The sequence below is a fragment of the Colias philodice genome, chromosome 1 (assembly GCF_061535455.1).
Source record: "Colias philodice isolate Cphi_HAF_F1 chromosome 1, ilColPhil1 Martin Lab GWU primary, whole genome shotgun sequence".
Classification (NCBI taxonomy): Eukaryota; Metazoa; Arthropoda; class Insecta; order Lepidoptera; family Pieridae; genus Colias; species Colias philodice.
Genome location: NC_143086.1, coordinates 6183778 through 6211594, shown reverse-complemented (window position 1 = coordinate 6211594; position 27817 = coordinate 6183778). Strand labels below are relative to the sequence as shown.

Below are 27817 nucleotides of genomic sequence, written 5' to 3'. Positions count from 1 at the left end.
CGCAACACTCTGACTTAATTCTAGATGAATTATTTTATACGATACAGGAAATAAAAAGGCGTTATTTTACAAAACATATCTATATTTTAAAACGAGTCACTTATCAGAAACGTCTTCCGATATATCTTCTTTTATTTTAATTTTATTTTTCAAAGTCCTCCTACCGTAGCCAGAGTCATTTCTTTCCTTCACAATGCCTTTGCCTTCAGCAACTTTACTTCTGGATCTCAAACGATACTTTTTCCGTGGGTGTTGTTCATCTTCGCGTATTTTCTTGACTTTGTGTGTGACATGCGGTCGAGATTCAGCAACTACTGATACTTTATTTTCTTCTTCTGTGGGCACTTCTCGTTTTAAAGCACTTTTGAAAGTCTGTCCTCGAGATGGCTCGTGAAGAGAAAAGGTAATCCTGTCGTGGTGTACCTATAAAAGTTAAAAATGTGTTTAGCTCTAAACGCAGAGCCGAAAACCTATTAGATACAACATTTTTGTTATATTTATGCTTTCAAAACTAGAATCAGATTTATGGCAAATCCTTAAGAGTAAATTAATCTAAATGTATACGTGTATAATATACAGGGTGTAATCGTTAAGTGTGCACAAGCGATTATTCCGTTGCTATTGTAGATATCAAAAAACTTTAAACTGATATTCGAAAGTACTTAACCTAATGAGTAAAATGGCCATAACAAATTTTTAAAAATAAAACGACGAATATCCAAAAATGTTACATTAAACGCTCCCATACATTTTATTTCCCATACATTTTGTATCCATAGCAGATTTTCGAAGTGACGTCCTCATTGTTCAATACAATGAGGAACTCTATTTACAGTTTCTAAATGAACTTTCCTTCAAATTTGCGAAGTAATTAAAGCAGAAAACCAAACAAAGTAAGAAAAAGCTATCTTTCATATTAAATGTACATGGGATATTCATATCTCATACTAAATGTATGGGAGGGTTTCATGTTATTTTTTTTAGATATTTCTCGTTTTATTTTTAAAAAGTTATTATGGCCATTTTACTCATTAGGTTAAGTACTTTCGATATCAGTTTAAAGTTTTTTGATATCTGCAATAGTTACGGAATAATCGCCTGTGCATACATATCGATTACACCCTGTATAGTGTACGTAATTACATTTATTTTCACAGAACAAGGTTCAATCTAAGTTATTATAATTTATAATATTAGTCATATATTTTCTTACTCTATATTCAATAGTGATATAACACTCCTCTTCGTCTTCGCATATTAGAGAATTAACATCGGCTGGTTTTGCTGCGTTGGCAGGCCTCTGTCCCACGCGTAAGAATCGCCACAAAGAACGTATCCGTGAACCACATGCTCGTACCATGTCGCTAACCTGAGAGTATAACAGAATTAAGTAAAAACCAATGAATTTTATGTCTCAAAAAATTCGAACCGAACAAACTTTAGGACCAACTGGGAACCTTTTTAGTGAAGTAAGATCCAGGTTTACGCATATCTACCCAGAGCGGAAAAAGGTACGTAGCTTATCAATCAGTCTTACCAACCGCCACCCAACTTATTAAACTATTAATTTAGAACAAGTACCTAAGAATTATCCACTAATAACATTGTAGAATAATTAAAAAAATATTAATTACCTTCATTTGTTCGCCTCCATCGCATACCCCGTTAGTGTGAGGCTCCACACCAAAACTATTCAAACAAGCGCGGTCATCTGGCATCAGGGAATCTATTTGAAATGCGCATCTTGGTATTGTATCTGTGCGCTCCTGTTGAACAATAATTTAATTTATGTTAATATATCTTCTAAACACATAATTTATTTAAAATTTAAACTTAATCACACAGTAAATTTAAAGAAACTGCATGTTATAACCTACTGTAACTGAGTTCCTATTTTAACAATGTCTTTAACATAAATATAATGAAATCTTACCCATCCAACTTCATCACAGTGCTTCGGCTCGTCGGAACAAACATAATAATTGATTGCCTTCGACCCATCTGTCCTCTTTTCAGTTGACCAAGTATACCAGTTCTCACCGAATTTAAACATACTATTTATATGACTTTGGCGATATATCAAGGGAAATATCATTTCATTGGGATGGATCGTCTTAGTCTTCTCGGTAGTTGGTCTCTCCTCTTCATACTCGATCTGCTTTTCAAGTGCATGCCTGTGAGCTTTCCGTAGAAAAGGTAACATAGTTATTTCAACCTTTTTCTTATAATCCCAACTTTCGGTATGTGGACTATCTTCTTCCTCCATTCTGGAATCTTCTTGTTCGGAATGCATTATGACTTTCACTTTCACAGCGAGAATATTTTGTATAAAACATATTAACAGGAGACTACTGTAGCACTTCATTACTGATACTGGTTTGTTAGGAATTCTCATGTACAATCGAGAAAAACATTTATTTAACATCAGGAAGTTGTTCTTGGTGAAACTGTGATAAGCTGAATGTTTGTAAATACTATGTGAAAACTAGAAGAGTTCAGGCTCATTTTTTCCTTTCTTTGCGTATTGTAAAGTGTAGTGAGGGATATAATGGATATTGAATAAAACGACCAAAGTTAGATTATTGATTTTATTTGGGTACAAAGATGTAGAATATAAAATAAAAATACTGCATTTGGTATCAACCTTTTCTCATAAAATTCGATTATGAAAATTAAGCATTTCGTCAAATACATGATTTACATTTATAAAATAAAATTAAAGCATAAGACATTATATCTATACTAATTATCATTATTTATTTATCTACATATAGAAATTGTATAATCGTATAGTACAAATAAAAAAGCGAGTGAAGTTTGGACCATTGTTAGGAATTAAAGTTTTCCATAGTGCTCATATTTTACACCAGCCATTAGAATTCGTATTTACAAGGTACATAATAATTTCAATCTAACGTGATATTTCATTAATAGCATTAGGGGTAAGAACAGCGTCACTAAGGCAGAGAGGGTGTTTTATTGTACATCATTATTATAAGTGGCCTATCATTAAATTAACTATATATAGCACGAGGGAATGAGACTCCGTACGACTACTCTCATCACTAGACTATAAGCTAGATAGTACAACAAGAAAGTAAGGCCAGATTCAAGTAAATGCATTATTGTAAGTCTTCCTACTTACTTAGAATATAATTATATCTCTTAAGTGTTCGCTAAGCCTAGTACATTGGTTCCGTCTGTGTACAAATAGTGAATACTCTCCTACTTCGCAAACAAAGATCGCTTACATCTACTTATACTCGAATGCTACAAATATTAGGCTCTTAAAATTAAGCCGTTCGTTCGGTCCACAGGGAAACATAACATCTAGTGATACACTATAACTGAAGGGTCTACATACAGGCATGCTTTCAATGGACGTTCACTGCCTACCTATGTTGTATGGGTTGCCAAAAAACCTGAACGTTTTGTGACAAATCGTATATGGGTGTATCTTAACTTACTATACCGAGTCCACCGCAAGCACGCCCGTATGGAGACCGCTCCTGTCCGATACACGTTACAAAACATATCGCTATATTCCGTGCGTGTATCCGAACACAAGTATTATTCTAATTTCGATAAAAAGTTAGATCCTATCTAATCGCTCAAATATTGTCGAAGACTGTCAACACTAACTTTAACACAGCAAACTACGGAAAATAGACAATTATCAACTATTCATATAAATACTTTCTAAAATTCTTTTATTATTTTTCCATTTTTTAAAAATCGATCATTTGCATCTATATCTAGGGACTAATAGAATTGTTTAAAATATGTTTTAAATAAAGTGTTACACGAAAATAAATTACTATTATAATTTGGTAACTAGATGATATAGAATTTGGGATCCGCAATATAAATGGGAACTCGATACTAGAGAATAGAGATATCATGGAAAATAGACGCTATTACCTAGATATATATGAAAATAATAATCACAAAGGTTTAAAGGTAATTATTATCGGTAATATAATTGTTTTCAACTATACCCTCTATTTATGAATCTATCGGTTTATATCAGTACGTAATACTTCTAAATCTGATTCAAATATGTCGATTTACAATACTTTTTCCAACGTTGATTCTAATCCATTTATATTACCATTAAAATACAGTACAGCGAAGTAAAGCAGTCATATACCCTATGATTAGCAGAGGAAGATCAGATTTCTTATGTCTATTATACGTAGCTCACTCGTAAAAGTCGATTTGCAGTAATAAGAAATCGATTACAATCTAATCATCTCCTAATTCCATATTGGCAACACGCAACACGACTACACTAGCTATTAAGCTCATTAATTTAAGAATTTTGTTTTCTAATCACAACGTAATAAGAAGCGTCTACGTGTTATCGAGTGTTTTAAAGTCTAGGATTGTAAATGAAATGCTAAAAACGGAATATAAATGCATTTATCCTAATGTGCGCACTCGAGTGGCAGTGACACGATGAATAGACTATACAACGTTTGTACCGCGACGCAGACGCGTGACTCGGGGTAGCGAGCTAACTGCTTATTTAACAGGAAAATGTCACCTATATCTATTCATTTAAGGTTCTATTTGGAATGTTGATTCATTATTTTCTCACATGGTTAATATTTTAAGAAAATCAATCGCGTAATGAGTGTCCGGAACAATTGAATGGTTGTTTATCTCAGGTGGATATAAAAGTTTAGTAGATAAAAAAAGTACATTGAAGTGATTGTAAAGCGTAATTGAACAGTGTATTTTTTTACCGTCTTTTGGTTATAAGATGTTTGGTAGTTTCATATACAATATTATATCCAATTAAAATTACACAGTCTTCTATGATTCCTTCAATGAACTCCTAATAGATCAAGTTTGCCACTACATTATAAATTATAAAGCTTCTCAAACATAACTTCATATTAAGTATCGTTGAACAACCTTGTAGTTTTATAAAGTGATTATTTTATACAAAAGCTGAACATCTATTGTATATCCTCAATTAAGTACATATTCACGTACACACGAAACAGTCGAACATTTATATCTAAATTACGCCTCTTAGCAAACGTGAAGCAAAGAACTGCCTGCACCTTATAACAAAACTACATTCATAAAAATTTAAACTATCTGTATCAATAGAACATTCTGTCCGAAAAATGTATTTTCTTATTCCCAAAGCAGTTTTTCCATTTTTAGGTACATTTACAAAGATATGTTTCGTGTAAACTTTCAATTGATGTGCGTAAAAACATCTATATTTTAAGAACAATTCAGAATATCTATTGAAACAGACATAGCATTCAGTTCCTACGACTTATTCGTTGCCGCCGGCGACAGAAAACCTGCATTATTTGTAGGGTTCTAATTTATTTTATTTGCACTAATATTTAATTGACTGGCATCGAAAATATAAGCCAATGAAGTTTAAGAATTAACTCGAAATAAAATTTAGTATTGAGATCCATATATGCATAAAGAACCCTACAAATCCATCATTTTGGAACTACGCAAGTACAATTTTAATCATAAACGTATGTTTAATCGATCCTTTTAATATCATAACATTCGTTAAATCATGTTTTACAAATAACTATTTCGTTGAAATAGAACACCACGAAAAGTATTTAAAAAGATGTTAACAATATAACAGGAAATATATTCAGAGGAAAGTAAATTATATTCTACAGCAACAAAAGAACTTTATTTTAATTAAATAATTGTTCCAAATGCTATAATTGTACGTCATTAATTTATGTACGATTCTCTTATGGACCACTTTAAACCACGATAGTATAAGTTAAGTCAAATAACTTTTCTAATATAATTCAAATTGTATTTATAGTCATGTCAAAACTACAAATGGTAACAATCAAGTCAAGTCAATCAAACATACAAACACAAATTGTAAAAGGAATCATCATAGAGCATTTAAATTAAAAATAATGACAAAGCTCTGAAAAAAGATAACATACAATTTAAACTTAAAGAATATTTCTTCCTTTAATTTGGATACCATACATTCTTTTGACATTGACATAACATATTTCGTTCAGAAACGTACATTCTTGTACACATCTTTCTTAACAACACTACGAAATATTTCCACAGTATATATTCTAAAATATACTTGCTAGTTTAGCCTCATGACAATTTTAATTCATTATTTAATCCTTACATTATGTTTGCTGCGAACATTCAGTAATTATATTATTGTTGATACAATATGGAAAAACACACACATGTGTAAATAATTTGCCTAATATAATTTGATGTTCTAGCCGTTATAAGCAATTATTGTTAAAAATGTTAGCAATGTGCTAAATTTCATACATACTGAACAAATGTTCAGCTGTTTACGCCATATTAACTCTAAGATTCTCTCTAATTTCGCAAGTGTGCCACAAACACCGATGAGGTTAATCAAAAACATACTCCTTTCGCAGTCGGATAAAATAATTTAAATGGAAAAATAACGGTTGATTAACGTAATAACAAATAAGGTCAGTTAGTCGTACAAAATATAAAGCAGACATTTTAATTGAATCCTGTTTTTATACATTGATATCGTTTGTAATTATTTTAATAAGGGCTTATTTGTGACATGCGCATGTTTATAGTCCGTTTGTCATCGTAAGTATTAGCATTTCTGTATTATTGGCATATTCGATGTAAGGGATAAGGAGGGGCGGGGGTTGGGCAAATGAATAGTTGTTTAAGGTGGTAATACTGGGGCGAGGCAAAAATGTTTAGGGGGGGTACAATGGAGTAAATTAATTTTAATTTAAATGAATTAAAATAATATTAAATACGAATTTAAATATTAAACACATAATCTATGCCGCTCTGTTATAAATAATATTATATTGTTAATCGTTTTTTGGTCCCGCAGGACAGGCTTCGCCTAGTGCGGGAACCAATGAATCTCATAATTATATTAATATTATAGTCCTTTCCACCTAAGATGATTTCTGTGACACATCGATTTTTGACACGTGTAGAGATGTCGGTTACTGAAATCGTATCAATTGTTTCCGATAATCGATAATATTCTATATGGAAATGAAATCGATTTGAATAAAGTACCAAAATTAGATTTTTCGGCATTTCGCCAACAATTAACTAAGGAAACTTAGCAAACAACAGCAACAAAAAGTCAACAATAACAATTAGTAACAATAACAGAATACCACGTAAAGTATCAATATATAAATGCAACTTGTATACAAGGCTGACGCACTCGTACAGACGATTGACTCGATTGACAAACGATCACAAGATGGGCGCCGATTATATGATTTTCCAACTCTATGATTTTTCAACGATCCATTTCATGTACACGAATTGCGTAGGTATTATATTTTTGTGTTATTTTATTTTATTTTTCATTATGTTAAACTAAACAATACTGTTTTTGATTTATAAGCTTATGATGTTTCATTTTTATATTTTTGGTAATAATGCCGCCATAAAATAAAAATATTATGCACTAAAATATTTTGACTTTTTAAACATAAAATTCGTAATTCGGAACACGATGAAGTGTCACAGGAATCATCATAGGTGAAAAGGACTATAATTATTAAATTAATTAATATTGTGAAATACACCACAAAGTCTTGTTAAATAAAGGAATTTTTATTATTATTTATTTTAAATTAACTTGGTGAGCAGCGGTTACGCGTCGAGCCAACCTCTATGTCACATATATTATTTGGGAATATTCGAGCAAATCAAGAGGGAGCAAGTCACGGAGGAACATTCTAGAAAATCAGTGCGTCATCAATACTGCCGTATACTGTAAGAGGGATTTGGTACATATACGACTGTTAATAGGGAGGGGGGAGTTTCCAGAAGTATCTAGTTTTTCCAGAAGTCCTGCAGAGGAACAGGTGTGAGAACGTGGTACGAGGGACGACTATTTATGGGGGGGGGCAGAATTTCTAGAAGTTTCGTCGGCTACATTCTAGTGAGCGAGTAGTCCAGCCAGCTCGTATATCACGTAGCCAGACTCAAGCACTTCCTCTGTAGGAACAGATGTATCTCGGCGAATGTTGGCCGGTCTGGTTCGTCCCGGCGCCAGCACTCACGCATCAGCTCGTATATGTCTCGCGGGATACCGGGTGCCCGCTCTATACACTCGAACAGATCGTTATCCACTTGCATGTGTGATAGGTTCTCCAGTACCTGGAATAGAGGTTTCAACTTATTGAAGTGAAACTTCTTTATCGGGGTTGGAAAAAAATTTAGTACATTTTTTCGTTACGCGTAACATTTTTCCGTTACGCCATCTTGTTTCTATCCCTACCACGCGTGATTGGCGTATTTCTGTAAAGTTGCATAAAGTAAATTATTTTTTAAAAAATAAGGTGTTAAAGAAGTTTTACTTCTTACGTGTGTACACGCACACATTTTTTTTCTGTATTTTCTAAGAGCGCTTTTTAAGCTTAGTCAAATGTGATTTGATCTGTTTCTTCGTCTGGGTTTGGAACGCCATAGATCGGTTTAGCGTCTTGTCACATTATAGAAGTTTACTCAAACCAATTGACTACTATATTAACGGTAAAGGTTGTTACTTAATAACATAATATAATCTTAATTTTTATAAATCTCGTGTCACAATGTTCGTCCTCAATGGACTCCTAAACCACTTAACCGATTATAATAAAATTCGCACACCATGTGCAGTTCGATCCAACTTAAGAGATAGGATAGTTTAAACATGTAGGTACCGTGGTACCGTACCGTGGTTTCGCCCGTGGGCGAAGCCGGGGCGGGCCGCTAGTTAACAGTAAAGATTGATAAAATTAACGTAACGGTTGAACCGATACCGACATGCAAAAAGGTCCACGTAAATTGTCCCTTTTCGATGCCATTTGTGACAAGACGTTTCCATATTTCACTACATTTATTTTAAACCATTTTTTTAAAGAAACAAATAAACATTAGGCATACAGAAGAAACACCACATAAATCGACACCATTTGATCGTGGTGCACATGGACATGCATTCTAGACGTCAAACAACTAATACATAGATAGATTAATATAAATATTGTTCCATTACATATTAAACTAGCTGCTCCGCGCGGTTTCACCCCCGTGGCTACACTCCTGTTGGTCGTAGCGTGATGATATATAGCCTATAACCTTCCTCGATAAATGGGCTATCTAACACCGAAAGAATTTTTCAAATCGGACCAGTAGTTCCCGAGATTAGCGCGTTCAAACAAACAAACAAACAAACTCTTCAGCTTTATAATATTAGTATAGATTACATTGAAAAATACATAAAGGTCATTAACCTTTCCATCTACCCTTCATTTCCAACTCACCTCAGACTCAGTAAGATGCTCGTAGGGCCTACGTCGGCAGAGTGTGAACACCTCATGCAGGGTCACAGCGAACGCCCATACATCGCTCTTGGTCGTATACTTCCCGCACAGTACCGACTCCCACGCAGCCCATCGCAATGGTAGCGGTATCCTACCATCCACTTTGTAATAGTCGCACGCGTATAGCTCGTTGTCTGTTCCGAAGTCGCTGATTTTGACCTGATAGCCTTTGCCGACGAGGCAGTTCCTGAGGGGGTTTATAAATTTTATAAGTATGCACTTTTTAATAGGACAAAATATCCTTTATCCACTAGGCAGTTCCTGGGAGGATATTATAAATCATGTAAGTATGCATTTTTAAAAATAGGTCAAAAAATGTTTCGTATATTATATCACCTTAGCGAGTAACATGGGGTTTATTTGATAACAAATTGGGATAGTCACAAAAATTATAACACCAAGACATACTGAAATAATTTAAAGCTTTTTCCAAACTTCATCGAAATAAAACATATTTATATATAATTTCGCAAAACACAAGTCAACTACCTTCATTAATTTAATAAAGAACCAACATACCTGGCCGCCAGATCTCTATGAACGAAATTAAGTGTCTCCAAATACTGCATGCCGGCCGCGATCTGCGTCGCCACGTGGAGTAGCGTCGCCATAGACGGCGGTGCAGTTGTACGCAGGAACGAACATAAATCACCTAAAAATAAGAAAAAAAAATTGGTTGTCTATAAAGTCGGTTTACTGACGATAGTTGAACGTGACAACGTCCGATTGTGCTTCTTTGTCGTTCGTTCCGCGCTCTCGCTCGCACTTCAAGCCTTACATGGAACGCCTCAGAGCGAGGTAAAGCCGCATGAGTCACGTTTTTTCGTGCGTGCAGTCGGCTCTATCGAATTATAAGACGTTGCCACGTCAAAAATAATAACACCATAAAATAAATATTGTTACCACCCTTTGTATGGTAATAGTTATACTCGTAAGTAGTACTGATTGTTGAAAAGAGAAAATTTATAAAAGTGCATCTATCTCGAAACTAAAAAGAATAGGAAGGTATATTAACAAAATTGTACTCTTATTAGACTGAGTCCGAATGGATTGGAATAAGAAATGCAATTAGTAGGCATTTCTGAACAATGCACTTTCAATTTTTTTTAAAAGACTTCAAAAAAATGAGGAGGTTCTCAATTCGGCGGGTATATATTTTTTGAATACTAGCAAAAACCATATAAGTCAATAATAGATTAACCCAGAAATATTTATTTTAATCAAGATTTTCACAATAAAAACATCATACATTACATAATTATATTTTTTTAATCAACAATTTTCACAATTTTACCTCATTTATCCATAAAACCATAAAAAAATTGGTTGTTTGTAAAGTAGGTTTACGATCGAGATGTTTACGTGATAACGTCTTATTGGTGGCAGCGCTCGAGATGAGACGGGAGATCGGTCCGTCTCTCTCTCTCGTTATACCTGCGATCGCGCTCGTGACGTTTTGGTGTGACACAAGTTTCTGAACATGTCACCCGACTAAAACGATTTTAAAAACGTTATCATGTCAAAAAAACCCATGCATTACCTAATTCAAGATACTCCAGTACAACAGCCAAAGGCGGCGAGCGACACGCGCCCAACACGCGGGCCAAGTGCGGTGACGATAGCGCGGCCAAAATGCGTACGTCTCTTTCGAATTCCTCCCTGTAAACGTATATTTATGTAAAATATTAAATAAATAAAAATAAAAAAAATTGGAAATTGTTTATTTGACTAATTACTTTGAACTTTATAATAAGACGAATAGACTAATATGAATTACAAATTATGAATACTAGCTTTCCGCCCGCGGCTTTGCCCGCGTTTTCAGAGAAAACCCCGCATAGTTCCCTTTCCCGTGGGATTTCCGGGATAAAACCTATCCTATCTCTCAAGTTGGATCGAACTGCACATGGTGTGCGAATTTTATTATAATCGGTTAAGTGGTTTAGGAGTCCATTGAGGACAAACATTGTGACACTAGATTTATATAAATAATATATAAGATTTAAAACTTAACACATTCAGTAATACGATTAATTTAGGTAAAAATAGTATCTCAGGAACATTTATTAAACATATATTGTGTTACTTATTCTACCGTCGTTGAAACGCCGTTCTCGTTAGAAACAAGACGACGTCGTGTGTAATGTCTGAAAGTATTTGATATTTTCATTAAATGTTTTATTAAGTTATTTTAATGAACAACGATTGTATTATATCTTATATTATTTTATATTACAACTATGTATTTTCAAAACATTTTTTTAATCTGTATTTAACTTGATTCATTCTATGTGAGTGTAACCTTCCAAAAAGTAATATTCAGAATTGTTTCAATACAGAACCGTTTAGTTATACTTATCTATAGGATTCGGGGCTGTGCGAGGAACTAAGACAACCAACTATTGCGACTGACAAATGCATATTATGCCCTAATATTGACAAGTCATTACTCCACAACAAGAATTTTGAAGTTCTTAAACTGTCAAGAAGTTCCTGTCAAAAATGAATTCCTTCTGTTGTACCATTTTCAATGTCACCTGTAGTGCAATTCAATTTTGCACTATATAAACCCCCAGATTACAAACATCTAGTTTTAACCAACATATTCCTTCATTATTCATTATTAAGTCGCAATAGCATCGATTGTCCGTAGTGTGGTGCTGTAAATGTAAACATATTTCATACATGATGTACCTCTCCTTGAGCGAGGCATCGTGGCAGAGGAACTTGACGGCGACGAGCCGCTTCTCTGACGTGATCGTGCCGTTGTATTCGGGCACGCCGTCCGCTTCCGCTACGTACACCTGGAATGTGTGTTCTATTAGTGTGGGGTAAGGTCGAGTTTCGCGTGTGCGTTATGAGAATTATTTTTTGTTGATGGAAACAATTTTTTAAAGGAAAATTACGGATACGAGATATAGGCCTTTAAGGGTAGGTTGAATTTTGCATGCATTTGATTTTTTAGAATAGTTTTTTCCTATTATAATCGTATACCTATACGATATTCGGAATACGACTTTAAGAGCACACGGGGACAGCTTGTTTTTTTAAATTAATTCTATATCTGTATCAGGAGTCTGGTCGAAATATAATAAACTTATTATATACTCTACGAGAATGTCATATTTTCAAAACATTAACACCAGAATTTTTATCTTTTATGTACATACCGTGCCAAATGCCCCTTCGGCAAGCTTGGAGATCATTCTCAGTCTATGTCGCGGGAACTCGATCACGTTAGTGGTCTCGAGTCTTCGCTTTGCATCTAATAGCACCTCTTGTTGACTCGGCGACTGAAACAAATTATTTTAGTAAATATTTTTAAAAATTCTGTCTGTAAACCTAAATATTTAAGTGATTTCACAGTGTAATTGAAGGTATGGATAAATAAAGATTTTTATTTATTTATTTATTTTTTATTTATAAAGGCTTTTGATTGAAAAAAATAAAAATGTTATTAGTATTCTAGATGTTACGAGTCTGATGCTCCGCGCGAACATGTAGTGCGTAAAGCACTAAACATTTAAGCATATACCGTGTCTATTGCCTCACTCGCGTGCGTGTGTACTGTATGCCTGCGTGTACGTGTGCGAATGTATGCGTACGTGTGTATGTGATTTATCCACGATACACGTATATATTTATTACTCACCCGTGCACTCCGCTTGGAGCAGGTTGAGCGGCGGGTGTCCCGATCACTACGGGAGTATCTAAGCATATACGGAGTTTATTGCCATAACCTTGGCAGGTGGGCGTGAGTTTAACATCTGACTAACTTGCGTGCGTGTGTACGTTTGTGAATGTATACGTGTATTTTTTTTTATTTATTTATTTTTTTATTATAGAGGGAAAAAATACCGTTGAGTATCTCAGGTCTAGATCTATGACCTGGTATGTCGGTCTCGATCATGGTCTCATGGTCCATACCGACTAAAACAACCCTCTTTCTCCAGTCCGTGTCCCCGCGGGATGGCCGTTAGGCTTTACTTCACGGGGGGACGTATAGCATTGCTGCTCTTCTTCTTATTTAGGTATTACGACACAGCTTTTCGCATCTGCTCCTTGCTTCGTAGGTCTTTTAATACCTCTATTATATACCTCTATGCATGTGTATAGTGTACGTTTGTGAATGTATACGTGTACGTGACTGTGTATGTGTGTAGACACTCACCCGTGCACTCCGCTTGGAGCTGGCCGAGCGGCGAGTGTCCCGGTCACTAGGCGGGTCCCGTTCGCCGACCAGCACAGTGCCGCGCTCCGAGAGCTCGTCAGCGAGACGCCGCTTCGTCAGCAGCGGCGCTGAGCTCAGCTCGGGCACCGCGTAGTCGTAGTTCGAACTGTCTGTTTGGTCGGGGTCGTTTGTTAGTTGTCATTGTCATACAAGTTGCTCTAAAGGAACCAGTTAAAGGCGAAAATAATGTTTTTGTTAAAAATAAAATTTTAAAAGGCTTAAAATAGGAGGTGTAGAGGCTTCATTACAAACCAGAGAAGATATTAAAAATGACTCCAATTCACTGAGGAGTCTTTCGCTAATATAAATTGATATTGTTTGAATATTTTAAAATTATTTATTTTTATAATTTATTTTTAAAATTAATTATTTATATTTAAATTATTATATATTTTAAAATATACGAAAACTTACCAGATAAAGCTGCATTGGAATCCTTAACAAAGTCTTTCATCTCTAGCAGTACAGTACTATAACTAAAATATGGCGCGCACTTCAAAGCCTGATATGGCTCTTGATATTCGTCGGACTTAACATCTAAACCACAGTCTAACATTTTGTTGTCTGGCAACATCGAGGTACCGCACGTGTTGTAGCTCTCTGGTACCGTCCTCTTTTGCGCTATGGTCGTTTTGGCTAAGGGTGAGGCGAAGCATTTTCTATGCCTGTGTCTATGGACTATTAGGAATACGGCGACTATAAGGAGTATCACTAGAGCGGTTAGGACACCGACTACTATCGCCATGTATAGCGGGTCGTCTTGGTGCGCGGTGGATATGGGCACATTGCTTGTGGGTATCAGTTTCGTTTTGTCCTTCGTTTGGACCGGTTTCGAACTCTCCGGTGTGTAGTTGCCTTGCGCAACATCTGTAAAAATACATTCAATAAATGCTCGTGTTTATACAATATGAAAAACTATTAAGATTAAATAAATAAGATCTTTTCCTACAATAGTGCATAACTTTTTTTTTACTTTTTTATTAATTCATTAAACATACCCGAGTCAAAAACGACTTCGCTTATCAGAATCCATCGCGCAGAGAAGCGCAGTTCAATCCGCACCCACTTGCCGATCCTGTGATGTAGCTTTATGCTGACATTTCTAGAATTTTCGAATATATTGTCGCTGACCGGCGTGTAGTGGATCGGCTCGTCTTGAAAGTGCCGGCCACCGATCGAGAACGAAATTATCGCCTCGGAGAATACCTGTATATTCAGAGTTAGATTTTAAAAGATTTCATTATTTATAAGAATAACAAATTAGTAAAAAAAATATAATAATATGTTAATAATTCTCTCATTTGCAGAGCAAAATATAACCAATTCGCTTAGCATTCAATAATAACAATCAATTTTATCCAACACATCACCAAAAAATCAAGATATTTTTATTAAGTACATATCATTTAATAACGTATAAAGTAAAATAATTAATACGACTAACCTGCACATCCCTCATGAACTTGTTATTACAGAACAAGTGCACAGCGCTGAACTCGCGCACTTTATCGAACTCAAAGATGATAACTGGAGGGTTAGGCCTCGAGTCGTTCCTCCATCCGACCCAGGCCAAGTTCTTAGCGGCTTCCCGTATCTCGTCACCCCCAAACTGGCCGTCAACCAGCTGGCCGAGACCGCCCTTGAGCTCCTCCCCCCACTGGCCGTCATATATCGTGTCAGTCAGTTCCACGCCGTTGCTACGCTTGTCGCCTTTTGGCATTGAGTAGGATACGATGCCGACTGTTGAAAAAAGTATATTGATTAAAGTATTTGATGCAGCGACTAGCGACAGCTACTTAAATGACTATCAGGAAAAACAAGAGCATAAAATATTAATCCTGGCAATATAATTTATCAGGATACGTAGTATGTAAAAGCAAGTCCATCGTGTCATAAAAAACCATTGGTGCTATAAAACCTACCACTAATTATAGATATTTAAAGAATGTCCAAATTGGTCAAATCTAAATCAATTTAAAACTATATATATATGTTCAAGCATGCAAACACGAAACATTCGAATGCCAATATACAACATTTCGAGAGGTGTCCCAATTTAGATATGATACATCTACTTTCATTCGTAACAAACGTAACGTACAGGGTGATGCGAATTCAACTCGTACAGAGGAAATACTTGTTCCAGGTAAAGTCCATCTAATGCAGGTGACTCGAGTTTCTTACTCTTTACCAAGGCACGATAATTTGAGTTGCTTCGTAATGGGCGGTCTCGAAATGCCAATACTGATTTTTTTTTAATTGATATAGAAAAACAAGTGACGTAAATCTTGTACTATTCTTAGATATAACACGCACCGGTACCAATGGGACGAAAATAAATAATATAATCAGCTAACTTAAAGACATTTTAGAATAATCGTTCAAGTAACGTTTGATTTATAATCATTGAACACATCGCCGTTACATCAATGTTATAAATTATCCATCGATAGATATTTGCAATCCTTATTTATTAGAGACATAAATAATCTTATGCTGATTTATATTCAACTATAAAGCTAAGCTAAACGTAACTAATGGTGATTGTTTAGCCAGCATTGATTGCGTTATGTTAAGGTTCACACGTATATGTGAAGTATGAAGAATTGCTATTTATAAACCCTCTACTAAGAAAACCGTATAATTTACATTTATATTTACCTGAGAATTTCAAATAAATCGAAATGAAATTTGTGTAAGAAATGAATACACTGAATGCAATTAATTCCCGGATATTATAGCGCAAGAATTGAAACATTCAAAGCGTCCAATTGCAACGAAACGAAATAGGTTTCGTTTCACAGAACGAAAATTTAGTGATCAATATCGCAAAAGATTCAGGGAAAGCAACTTATAAAAACGACTGAAAAATATCACAGCTATTATTAAGTAAGTAGAACAATTTGCGACATTCGCTGGCAAGCACTGCGATAACTAACTTCTGGGTATTGCCCCGCCATTACCATGCGAACAATTACTTTTTGTTATAGTTTATTAAAAGTGTACAAAGTCGCTTTTAAATTAATTATAAGTTTCGCTGCGACATAGCGCACGATACATTAATTGTTCTTTATTAAAAATCAACTTCTATTTACTACTGTTTAATTAATAGTTATTGACGCTAAAGCGAGTTCAAACCGAACAATGAACTTCTGTAGATGAAATTGAATCGGAAAAACTGCGCTTGAAAATTCAATAATCAGTTAATTTCAAAGTCTCGAACTATTACTGTAACAAAAAAAGCACTGAAGTAGAGCACTAAGTTACTTTGTACGCTAGCATTTCAAAGGTTAATTGGAGCTGACTTTGGTAAATCAAGTCAAGTGAACGATCTAGTAATTTAATTTGTCGAGTTGTAACAATTGATGCAATATATATTCTGCAATTTTCTCCTATCGATCATTATGTACAAATGATTGAGCCAATAAATTGACATGTACATAAGATATGTATAATACCGCATTTAATGTTATGCTTACGTCTCTCTATAAAGGCACAATATGAACAAATACAACAAAGAAAACCCGCACAATCTATCAGGTAGTTTTATGTAGGTAGGTATGCATAAAACGCATAATAACGACGCCAAACTGAATTTTACAAAGACCTATTCACTTTACTACATTTTTACCTCGTATTTGTTATACAAAATCATAATAAATTATTCTATCTTGATTGACATAATAAATTATTCTAAACTGACTCGAGCGGTAAGTCTCTAATTTGTTATACATATCTCATTTTCATCATTCACAGGCACTTATCTAAAACATACATATCAATAACCCTTCTTATATCATAGTTAGATAAAAATAAAACGAAATATATGCTCCATGTCAGACTTGTAGCTAAGGGCGAATCCATGTTTGAAATTCACTTCAGTTTAGTTGAATACTATTTCGAATTATCAAATGCAGTGTTCGCTCTAAAACAAAAGGATAGACACATCGATAACATGTGAGGGATTCACGTGTCCTCAACACACGTTGGATTGCTAATAATGTTATTGTATTAATCTATTCTGTCATAAGAGGAATTATTATACGGATGATTAGATTCTATCTTCGTCGAGGCGTAACATTACCTACTTAGTGTATATTAACTTCATTTCTGTGTGTTGATATTACGTTAGTCGGCATAGTGCTTTATTAATGTATTACAAAAATACACAATAATATGTATATAAGAAGAATTACATAAAACAAATATTAAAAATAACAATTTTACTGAATTAAAAAAATAACAATAAATAAGAAGATATAGTTTATTTTGTGTCGAATATTAAATGGTACAGTTTTTCTTTATCCGTACAAAATAATATTAGAAACTGTTGGTACTTATTGAATTGAATCCCAATAGGAGTGGATCAGCAAGGAAAAACTACAATTATCTTCCTTTTCAGATAAAAAAAAGACGGGTTGCACTCCGGGAGTGCCGGCAGAAGTGAAAACTTGATTATTAACGTTGAGCATGTTTGATATCCATCCGTCTTACGCTTTTTCGATCAGGTCACGTGTCCTGACGCGAGTTTAAGATTTTATACCCAACGCCGCTAAAGAAGTTTTCACTTCAAAAGTTGTGTGTGACAACTAGAAAAACATAAATATATACTTGACTTACCACTCCAATAGCATCCATAAAGTTCGACTCGCATGCACACAGTGCGACGGTGGGAGCTGTACGGGATGAAGCGGATCTTGGACGCCCAGATCGGTGGCTCTAGATGATTCTTCTTTTCCAGGTAAGTGTTCGTGTTCCCGGGTAATATCTGCAATCGAAGGACTCAATTGTATATCCTATTGTGTAGACGAAACTCGGACTTTTGATATGAAAAGCACATGAGGAGATACTGAACTGAGATAGTCAAATTCGGCTAACTAGATACAGCATAAAAGGTAGCTTAGTATCAGAGTTCCTTGAGGAATTTCCTTCTAATAAAGTCGACCTCGATTTACAACTCTTTATATCCATACTTATAAGTATTATAAAAGTGAAGAGATTATGTGCTTAATGTCTGTTCAATTGGTACATCGTACAAAACTTAAACTACTTTTAATAAAAAACATTAACATCCCGTTACTCCTGCGTGATATAGGCTATATCCATGTGTCATCAATACCCGGGAAGAACTGACCCGAGCGGTAAGTCTCCAACATACAGAAATTAACCCTTTATAACTCAATTAAGTACCATTTCACTACAAAACATATCATTTGATCTAAAACGCTGAGGTATGCACCTGACGAAGCATCATTACCGAAAAACGTGCTTGTTTTTTAGTAACTGCGTAATCTCATAGATACATCGAAACACGTCTAGTGAATATTATTACAGTTACTTTGCCACAAGTAATGGTACAAGCTTACACGTAGTCTAAGGAACAAGCTTATAATCTGAACAATTTCCCTGAACAAACATTAAACAAAATGTGTATCGTGATTGAAATACGTTAACTATGCAATATGCAAAACATAACTAGCATAATAGAAGCTTTGTTTAGAACATCCTCTATTAAGTACCCACCCAATAACGGGCTTAAAGTTAGAAGCGAATTTGTGCAAGCGAAACATCTACTACAACTATCCTGGTATTATATGCAGTACTTACCTACAAACAGAAATTAATTTATGGGCATGAATTTATTAGCCCTAAATATATTGCATACAGGTATTACATTTTATAAACCAACTTACACTTACAATACAAACAAAAACACTTCGTTCTTCACACCTCGACATATTTGCATCGATTTCATTTTTACACGCTTTATATATATCGAGATTAAAAGTGAGGTTGAAAAAATTGCAATTGATGAAAAATTAAATATTGAACTCCAAAATTTTAAAACACAATATCAATACAGTGACCTGATAACAATCTAAATATGTCATCCAACAGTAATATCACATCCAACATGACTATCTAATAAAAAAATCGTTCCCAATTTACCTAATAGTAGTGACTTCATATTCTACAACTATTGTAGAAATACCGTTTTAAGTCTTTCAGCACTAATAAGTAACTTCACAAATTTTTCCTAACCAGCACTAACCAACATCTGACAATGATTCAAAAGTCCTCATGTCTACTTAACACGTTCCAATGACGTATTCCTTGCTCAGTCCTCACCTCATGCCCATCGGAGGAGCGATATCGCATCCACTTGGCCAGCTTGGGCCGCCAGTACTCCAGCACGTAGCTCTCCGCGTACTCCACCCCCTGCGAGTTCCCGAAGCGGCCCTGAGTGCTCGTCGCCGTGATCACGTGCACCGAGTGCAGGTTGATCTCCAACCATTCTGAGGACTCGGTGGTGATCTGCGATTTGGGACACCACGCGCCGCCCTTTATCTCCTGGTTGAGTCTGGAACAATGCCGATTTGTGAAGTCATAGTTTAGAGTACCTACTCTCCTGAAAGAGCTAGTTATCAAAATTTATCAACTGTTGAAAATTTTACATTTCATGGTACATTTTACACCAAACCGAAGAAACGAGTAGGACAATTCGTTTCGACCAATATCTAAAATGGGATTTTGAATTAATTTAACTTGGGATTATACAAAATATATAATAGATAGACAAACAATTACTAACACATAGGGTAAATGAACATTGTTTTTGTTAAATATATGATTTTAACTAAACTGCGTGAGAGCTTTTTACTATTGCGGTGTAATCAAATTCAAATATGTATAAAATAATATAACTGAAATGATAACCGCACCAATTAAAACAATCACATTTATCATTTCATTTGTATTTATAATTTCAATGCAATTAAATACACATTCAACCTCATAAGCCAAACAATATTGTGGCTAAAAGTATGCGTTTCATTACTCCAATAAAAACGTAGAGACAAAACAAAACCAGATTCCATGTGAAATATACGTATAAGGTAACAGAGCATTGTATAATTCCGGCGAATTAACTTAAGGCGAAATGAGACCCAAAACAGACGTTTCGAGAGCACGGAGAATTAATTTTTTTCTTCAAAAACTTTGAATTTGATTTTTTTTATTTATCGATTTATTTAATTGAAGAGTTTGTTTAGTGACGTTTGGAAACCGAAACACGATTGACAAAATTTGCCTCGATAGAAAAACGTTGTGAAGTTGGCCAAAAATTAAACGGAGAATCAATTTCATTTGGACAATAGTAAAGTAATATCAATGAAATTTTATCCACATCCACTTCCATTCAATTCTTGAGGGACGTACGGGATTAGATTTTTCAATTAATACATCAGTAATTTAAAAAAAATATATTTATAAGCTATGAGCAAAAAATTGCGCGCAGGCCGGTCGCTTCCGCCGTTCCGCCTCCTGTTAGTCGACGCCAACGCGTCTTAGAGAGCAGTCCTGTACAACTTTTTCGCGCGGTGCCGTTGTCTACTCGCATACGTGATTTAGTGTTAGTGTTACTAAAGTTTTTCATAAACATGGTGAATTTTGGTGGCCAAAACATTGATGGTGAGAACATTAGGAAGAAAATGTTGCGAAGGCAGATGAAGAAACTACAGTTATTGAATCTAAATAGGTAAGTTTAATGTTTATCATGCTTATTTATATTTATTATGTCTTTCGGTCGCTACAAGTCTAAAGATTTCAACTTCAAATATTTTGATTACTAGGTATATGTTTACAAGTCTAAATTGAGAAACGCATAAATGAAAATCTGATAGTTATTTTTATTTGTAATAAGTAATATTATTTTAGTCATATTTTGAGATTTCATTACCTATTAGTCTGAATTTAGCAACGCACAAATCAAGATTTTATAATTTTATGCACTCTGTCTTTATTTTTATTTATAATTTTATTATTGGCATAAATAGGTAATGTTTTAGTTGTTTTTTTGAGATTTCATTTCAATAAATATACTACTGATTTGTGTATGTATGTTTATTTCTAATAGCAAAGCGCGACCACGAAAAATCCGATGTGCAGCTTGCAAGCCAGGATGCAATAAAGACACGTTGGTCTTTTAGACCAACCATGATTACCAGAAACTGATGTGGATCTTCAGACAGTTTCACATAGTACTTTTTTTGTGTAAGTTTATTCTTATGTCATTTATTTATAAGTCATAAGATTGAAGATAGTGGAATATTTCAGACTAGTGTAAGTTATCACTGACCAGTGAGATCAGAAACAATTTTTATTTCAACCCTATTGCGTATAACGTTTTGTTTTTTTTATGGTATTATAACTATTGTCTGAGGTCTTTCACTGCACCGGTAATTGTAATTTTTTTACTTATTAGATATCATGCTATTTTAGGCTAATTGCTGATCTACTAACAATTCTATACACATGTGAGCAATCCCAAGACAAGGATTAGATAAAGGATATTTATTTATACATATATCAATTCGAATGAATGTATGTATGAGTAATTTTTTAATTTGTTTGTATGAATACTATTTGCATATTATGCATAAGCATAATGACTTATAAATTTTATATAAAAAATATTTGAAAAATTTGTAGTTACTAGTTATGTAACTATGATGCCGACTTTTTAACGAGATAGGACAATAGAGCGATAAACGAACGGACACAGCTGCGAAATTTTTTACTAATTGTTAGAATAATTGCGGTCAACCGTAAAATTTTGCAAACAAAAGAACGATTTTCTCAGAAAGTTTGCTATGTAAGACGCCGACAATCGAGTTTATTACGGGCTAGGATAATAAAGCGACAAAGGAACGTACACAGCTGTGCAATTTTTTCTAGTTTTGATGACAGTATCTTTATAATAATCGTGGTATTATAAGAGGTATTATCAATTAAATGTTCTCCTATTATAACTTATTATGGTTGTTTCAGCACCTCAATGTACAAGGATAGCTCAAAGTAACGGGCAAGAGACATATTTATTTACGGAACAAGCAGAAGAAGTCGTATCAAGAAGATAAACATTGGAACAATAAAATGGTAACAAAACCAGCATTCGAAAATATCTGATGTTAAGTATATCAAAATGTTGGATATATTTATTCAAAAATAATCAAAATTGTAAATAATATTTTTTTTGTCTATTATTGTTTTTTTTTTTTCAATAAATATGATATAAAAACAAAAACCCGTTTTTTAAATCTTTTAAAACCGATAATAATGTAAAAAAAAAACAAACGTAAATAGCATTATTCTATTATGTATTTTTATTATCATACTAGCGGTCCGCTCCGGCTTCGCCCGTGGTACATGTTTACGTTTTCTCTACATAAGAACCATCCTCGTACTTGAAGGAATATAATAAAAAAAAGAATTATCGAAATCGGTTCAGCCGTTCTCGAGTTATGCGCTTACCAACACATTTTGCGATTCATTTTTATGTATAAAGATTGTACGCAAAGTCCCCATGTCGAAAACCTATAAAATTTGTTTACAAAGATTTGCAAATAAATTAGTAACGTAGGTAGCGACAATTCTAACAATAACAAATAATTACATCATAAAATAATTTAGTCACAAGCTCATTTTTTGTAACCAGATTTGTACCAATTAAAAATCGACCTTCGAGCAAAGGAACAAAGGTCGATTTTTCTACTTCGATGGGCCCGGCAACGAAAAGACGTTGCCGGATCGCTTTACTCAGCTTTAACCGCGCGAATATAAGAATATAAGTAAAGTTCATTGAACCTCCGTTAGTTCCGTATGTTTCCGTCATCTATTCAGTTGTGTGGCGTGGCGAGGGGATTTTTGTGAAGCGTCCCGCGCGCTCTTATGCTCCACCCAGGGGGCGTAGCCCAAAAGGTGCACAAGCATGATTGTATTTCGCCTTAATTAATTAACCGGGGCAAAGCCGACATATGCGGTACGCGAAATTTATTAAATTTATTCGTGGCCTAACCTACCTTTTCACAAGTTGAAGCCTAGCTTTTGTAAAATATTAACAGGGAAGCGTCGTTTATGTAATGTACCTACAACCAAAACACTATAAAAAAGAATTATTAATCATGATAAGAATAACAAGGGGCATGGATTTAGAGTTTGTTTAATAATAAAGCCGTTTCATTGTCAGCGATTATTCCTGGATACATAAATAATTTAAAGTTGGCCACTGGGGTCCAGTTAGCGAAAGGTCTTATCGATTAATATAGCATCTTCACCTCGTTGAATAACTAATGGTGTCCGGATTGTCAGTGCTCATATAACATTTATAACGGATCTTTGACTGTCAAATTTAGTATAATTTGACAAGGAATTAATTCCACCTCACGTTCATTTCCGAGAAAATACCGGGTATTAGTGGCATAGTGCATCTGTAGCTATAACCACTTTATGGGTGCACGTATGAGAACTTAACTAATTTGCGTCGGTTTCGCCGTGTTCAGCATTAAATCATTTAGGAATAATTAATATCCTCTACGACTATTCACTATTATTTTCAGTGTAGTGCATCGTGTAATAGAAATTAATACCCCTGTAACGAAGCTGCTTTGTTTCGTCTATTTCTAGGAGCGTGAGCAGAAGAAAAACATGAAATACTCGCACAGCCTGTTAATATGTTTCAGCGTAGTAAAGCTAGTCGATGTACGTGAAACATTTATGTACTTTGGAAGTAAAAGTAAGCTCGACGAGGACGCGTTAATCCGGCTTAAGTCTTATCGGCCGGTGCTCTAATCGGTCATCGTAAAGCCCTGACTCGAAGGGTTATATCAGCTTAAATGAATACAGGTGTGTTTTGGGTAACTCTAATTCTATTGTTCATAGTATTAATAAAAAATGAAAATTACATATTTAGGTAATCTCTCGATCGCGTCTGATGGTTACGAGTGATTTCTATTTTATGGGTCACGTAAATAATAAAAATAATTCAGAATTATGTAAGTTTATATTTTATTCATAGATCTAACATAGTAAATTTCAACTGTTTTATATTACGTGTGACACTCAGTCAGTGTATTTAAACGCATATAGGCTCGAATATTAAATAAAAAATACTGCTCTATAAATCCATTAAACTTTATTCATTTCTAGGAACTACATTTTAATAGGAAATGATATGTTGCAACCGCAATTAATTGCGGTGAGATCTGTTTAAACATCAATGCAATACGAACAAACCCAGAGACGGATTGAACTTTCTGTGCCAATAGATATTCCGTTTCATCAAACTTTGATTAGATTGAAGTAACGGTTTTTGACAGGCATTCCAATTCGTCTTTATACATATATAGAGCAACGAGACTAAATTGTGCCGGTCAGACGTACTATTGTTACGAGAATATATAAAATGACGTCGGAATTATAAGCTAACCCACATAATGGTAAAAGGGCATGATTCTATTATATGGCTATAAATAGAACTTTTTCCAAATATAACTTTATAATTTACTTTAGCTTCTATACGAACTCAGTTTCAAGCACCAAAGCACAAACATAAACTAACCATATTCATAGAGTATAATTACAATTAAAATTTAAGCACACACTATAACTCGCTCCATACGAAAACATAATTAACGGATTAACGACCGAATACCGTAAAATGATATTTACATTAACGCCATATTAAATCCCTTAGTCGGGTAAAATTCACTTTGCCAAACAGAACGGCGCGGGTACAGTGTACCGAGTTAATAGTCAGTAATATACTATCAACAGTGTGTAATGTACTCCAAACAGACGAACCGCGGTTCTTATAAAAATAATTAAATGAGATAGGACATCTTCATTCAAATGACCGCGATGTAAGAACAAAGCTTCGTCGTGAAAACAATGAGAGCCACTAATCAATAGCCAGCCATCCCATGTAACATTTTAATTAAACTATGACGAATGAAATTCTGAAGTTCAACAATAGTACGTACTGTGGTCTAGCGGTCAGCTCATTATAACTTACATACGTGGCTTTACTTCATCTAGTTGTTGGTAACATTTCCATAATAATGTCACCTATTGTTATTTGCTTAGAATGTGCGTCATTAAAAAAAGAAAAGATTCACTAATTATTATAAGAGTACTTGTAATGATACGTCTTCACGTAATATTATATAGAAGTGGCACTTGTTTTGCTAAGTGATTTTTTAAACTACCTAAACGATCCAATTATTTTTCAATCTTATACCAAATTACGTATTGTAACTAAGAAGATTCAAATGGATTGATTAAGTTTCCTTAAAGCGCCTTACAATCAGCGAGAGTTACTGTTCAGTCTCCGGAGACGCAGAACAAAACTAAATTGTTGTCTGACCACTTCTTGGCCGAAAAGCAAATCAGTTAAACCGAAATGCATCTGGCCCACACGGGCCATACTGCCCATACCCCACAGCGAGACACGACTCTACTTTCAAGCAAGTTCCATGATACATTTACCATGTGAAAAGCTACAGACAGATGATCGAAACACACAAACGATTGATAAAATCTGACATGTCACAGTTAATAATAGTCGTTTCAGTCGCGTTATTAGTGCATTCACTTATCATGTGTCACGCCGGCGCTCACTCGTCCAGTGAAACGAACATCACATCACAATGCATATAGTGGTGTTCGAGCATTCATCATTATCGATCATAACTGATAAGCACCATTAATTTTAATTTAATTTCGTGCGTAACGGATACAACGGTCCTTCCGTTGTATCGGATGCCGTCGATTCAATCTGAATAGCACCTAACGCTCTATCAATCGCAAATAACTAAATGATCAACATTTGCAGCCTAATTTGCAATTAACTTAAAATACTAGTACTCAACGCGACTATAAATAAATAATTTTCAGAAAACATTCGATACCACTAAGAATTGGCGCATACATAATCTACCAGACACTTAAATGAAATCTTACAAATAAGCGCTGTACAGAGGCATTTGGTTTTGTCTTACAGCCCGTGTACATTCTTTCTGGAGAAACCTTACATCTAACCCGTCCCCATGTAATTGTATTTTAGCGTTACTTCGACCCTCATTAGAATTTCCTCAGACACGACATATAATACATCAACATTCAATTACAGATTAAGGACCCAATCTCCCCCCAATAATGTAAAACAAATGTAATGCAATAATTTAAATTGCTTTCTGTTAATATTCAATTCACGTTCGTAAATACTACGGTATTCCATTAATCAATGCATTTAAATAAATATAATCTTTCAAATTTGTAAACATAATATGATATTCCATTAATAGGTATATCGATTTTTAATTCGATGTGAACGGCACAATCGGTAAAGTGTGTTACGATATTCGTTGCCGGAGCCATTTGCAACGGTGCACCACTAAGATGGGCGGTCATTAAGCCTTATTGACGCGTACTGGAGCGTTCGAGTCATCAATGATGCGTTAAGGAGCGGCTCTCGTAATTGATATCAGCATACCGCATCTTAATAAGCTCTATGACAATTTGGACTTTAACCAAATATACTAAAGCACATTTTAATATTAAACGCATTAATAACGTTTTAAAGGCTACATTTCTGAGTATTCCGTGCGAGCGTCGAGTTTAAATAAACAGCATTCAAACACTTATTTGTTTTTGGTTTTTAATTGAAACTTCAAAAAATATCTACTCTCGCGTACGTTTGAGCTCACAATTTAATATTTACTTAGCAGATAAAATATTAAAGCAACATCGCAAATCCCGCCGAGCTTTGCAAACTTTATCCCTGGATATTAATGTAATATTTGGCTATATAGTTCCCATAATGTGCAAACTGCAAGGTAATATAGGACGGCTAGATAATTAAAATATAGGTACTTTTAGGTAGATAGTGATTAATAAGCAATCTGTTGAATATTTCGTGAAGTTACAGTTGAACGGTTCTGTACAATATCGATTGTCGATTTAGTTAAAAGCAATCGTTATGGCCCTGTGCTCGTAAACGCATAGTTATACAAACTTTACAGCCCGATGACGACATATACCCGATACTGTATAGCAAACGACAGCATTTCTGTATAATCTACTTTTAATTACATATGTAAGTTTAACAAATAATAGACGTTATTGATTAGTATTTAATAACGTATCCAACTTTTATACAAATAGATGAGTACAATTGAAATGATTTTTTGTTGTCATTTCATATTATTTTCGGTACATTCGAATTTATTCTGTATGTACTGAATTTATGCTGTATGAGGTGTACATATATCAATATACTAGAACATGAACATGATTTCTACATGAATAATTTCGCCTATTACGCTAGTTCTCAAAACATACCAGACATAATATTGCCACTGCGGAAAATGTATGT

At 34.5% G+C, this 27817-nt stretch overlaps 2 protein-coding genes and 1 long non-coding RNA gene across 4 annotated transcripts in view; 1 reads left to right on the top strand and 2 right to left on the bottom strand.

Annotated features, from left to right (window-relative positions):
* Nucleotides 1-96: 96 nt before the first annotated feature.
* LOC149491148 (uncharacterized) lies at nt 97-2425 on the bottom strand. The gene is made up of 4 exons (XM_089699040.1): nt 1934-2425; nt 1635-1766; nt 1214-1369; nt 97-423 (listed from the first exon to the last, which is right to left on the bottom strand). The coding sequence occupies exons 1-4, from the start codon at nt 2423-2425 to the stop codon at nt 97-99; spliced, it is 1107 nt and encodes a 368-aa protein (XP_089555166.1).
* Nucleotides 2426-7910: 5485 nt separating this feature from the next.
* Nucleotides 7911-27817, bottom strand: part of LOC149491146 (discoidin domain-containing receptor 2-like) — a 44895-nt gene continuing 24988 nt past the window's right edge. The window contains exons 4-15 of one of the 2 annotated variants that reach the window (XM_089707257.1): nt 19735-19966; nt 18226-18373; nt 15050-15345; nt 14604-14811; nt 14020-14472; nt 13546-13715; nt 12545-12667; nt 12060-12178; nt 10915-11033; nt 9894-10026; nt 9315-9561; nt 7911-8166 (exon numbers count right to left, since the gene is read on the bottom strand). In XM_089707257.1, coding sequence (XP_089563383.1) covers nt 7978-8166; nt 9315-9561; nt 9894-10026; nt 10915-11033; nt 12060-12178; nt 12545-12667; nt 13546-13715; nt 14020-14472; nt 14604-14811; nt 15050-15345; nt 18226-18373; nt 19735-19966 — 2437 coding nt within the window. In that variant the 3' untranslated portion in view covers nt 7911-7977. The remainder of the gene's footprint in view (nt 8167-9314; nt 9562-9893; nt 10027-10914; nt 11034-12059; nt 12179-12544; nt 12668-13545; nt 13716-14019; nt 14473-14603; nt 14812-15049; nt 15346-18225; nt 18374-19734; nt 19967-27817) is intronic. The other variant, XM_089707330.1, reaches the window with a different exon arrangement.
* On the top strand, nt 20893-22576 carry LOC149491147 (uncharacterized). Its single transcript, XR_016317161.1, has 3 exons — nt 20893-21142; nt 21521-21657; nt 22435-22576. It is a non-coding gene; the product is annotated as an uncharacterized LOC149491147 (long non-coding RNA).

What these genes read in the sequence shown, in the direction of transcription:
- LOC149491148 (XM_089699040.1), bottom strand. Translation starts at nt 2,425, where the DNA reads ATGTTAAATAAATGTTTTTCTCGATTGTACATGAGAATTCCTAACAAA. An exon ending in ACTGTGATGAAGTTGGATGG is followed by an intron (nt 1,767 to 1,933) that starts GTAAGATTTCAT and finishes ATTGTTCAACAG; the next exon opens with GAGCGCACAGATACAATACC. An exon ending in ATATCACTATTGAATATAGA is followed by an intron (nt 424 to 1,213) that starts GTAAGAAAATAT and finishes TAACTTTTATAG; the next exon opens with GTACACCACGACAGGATTAC.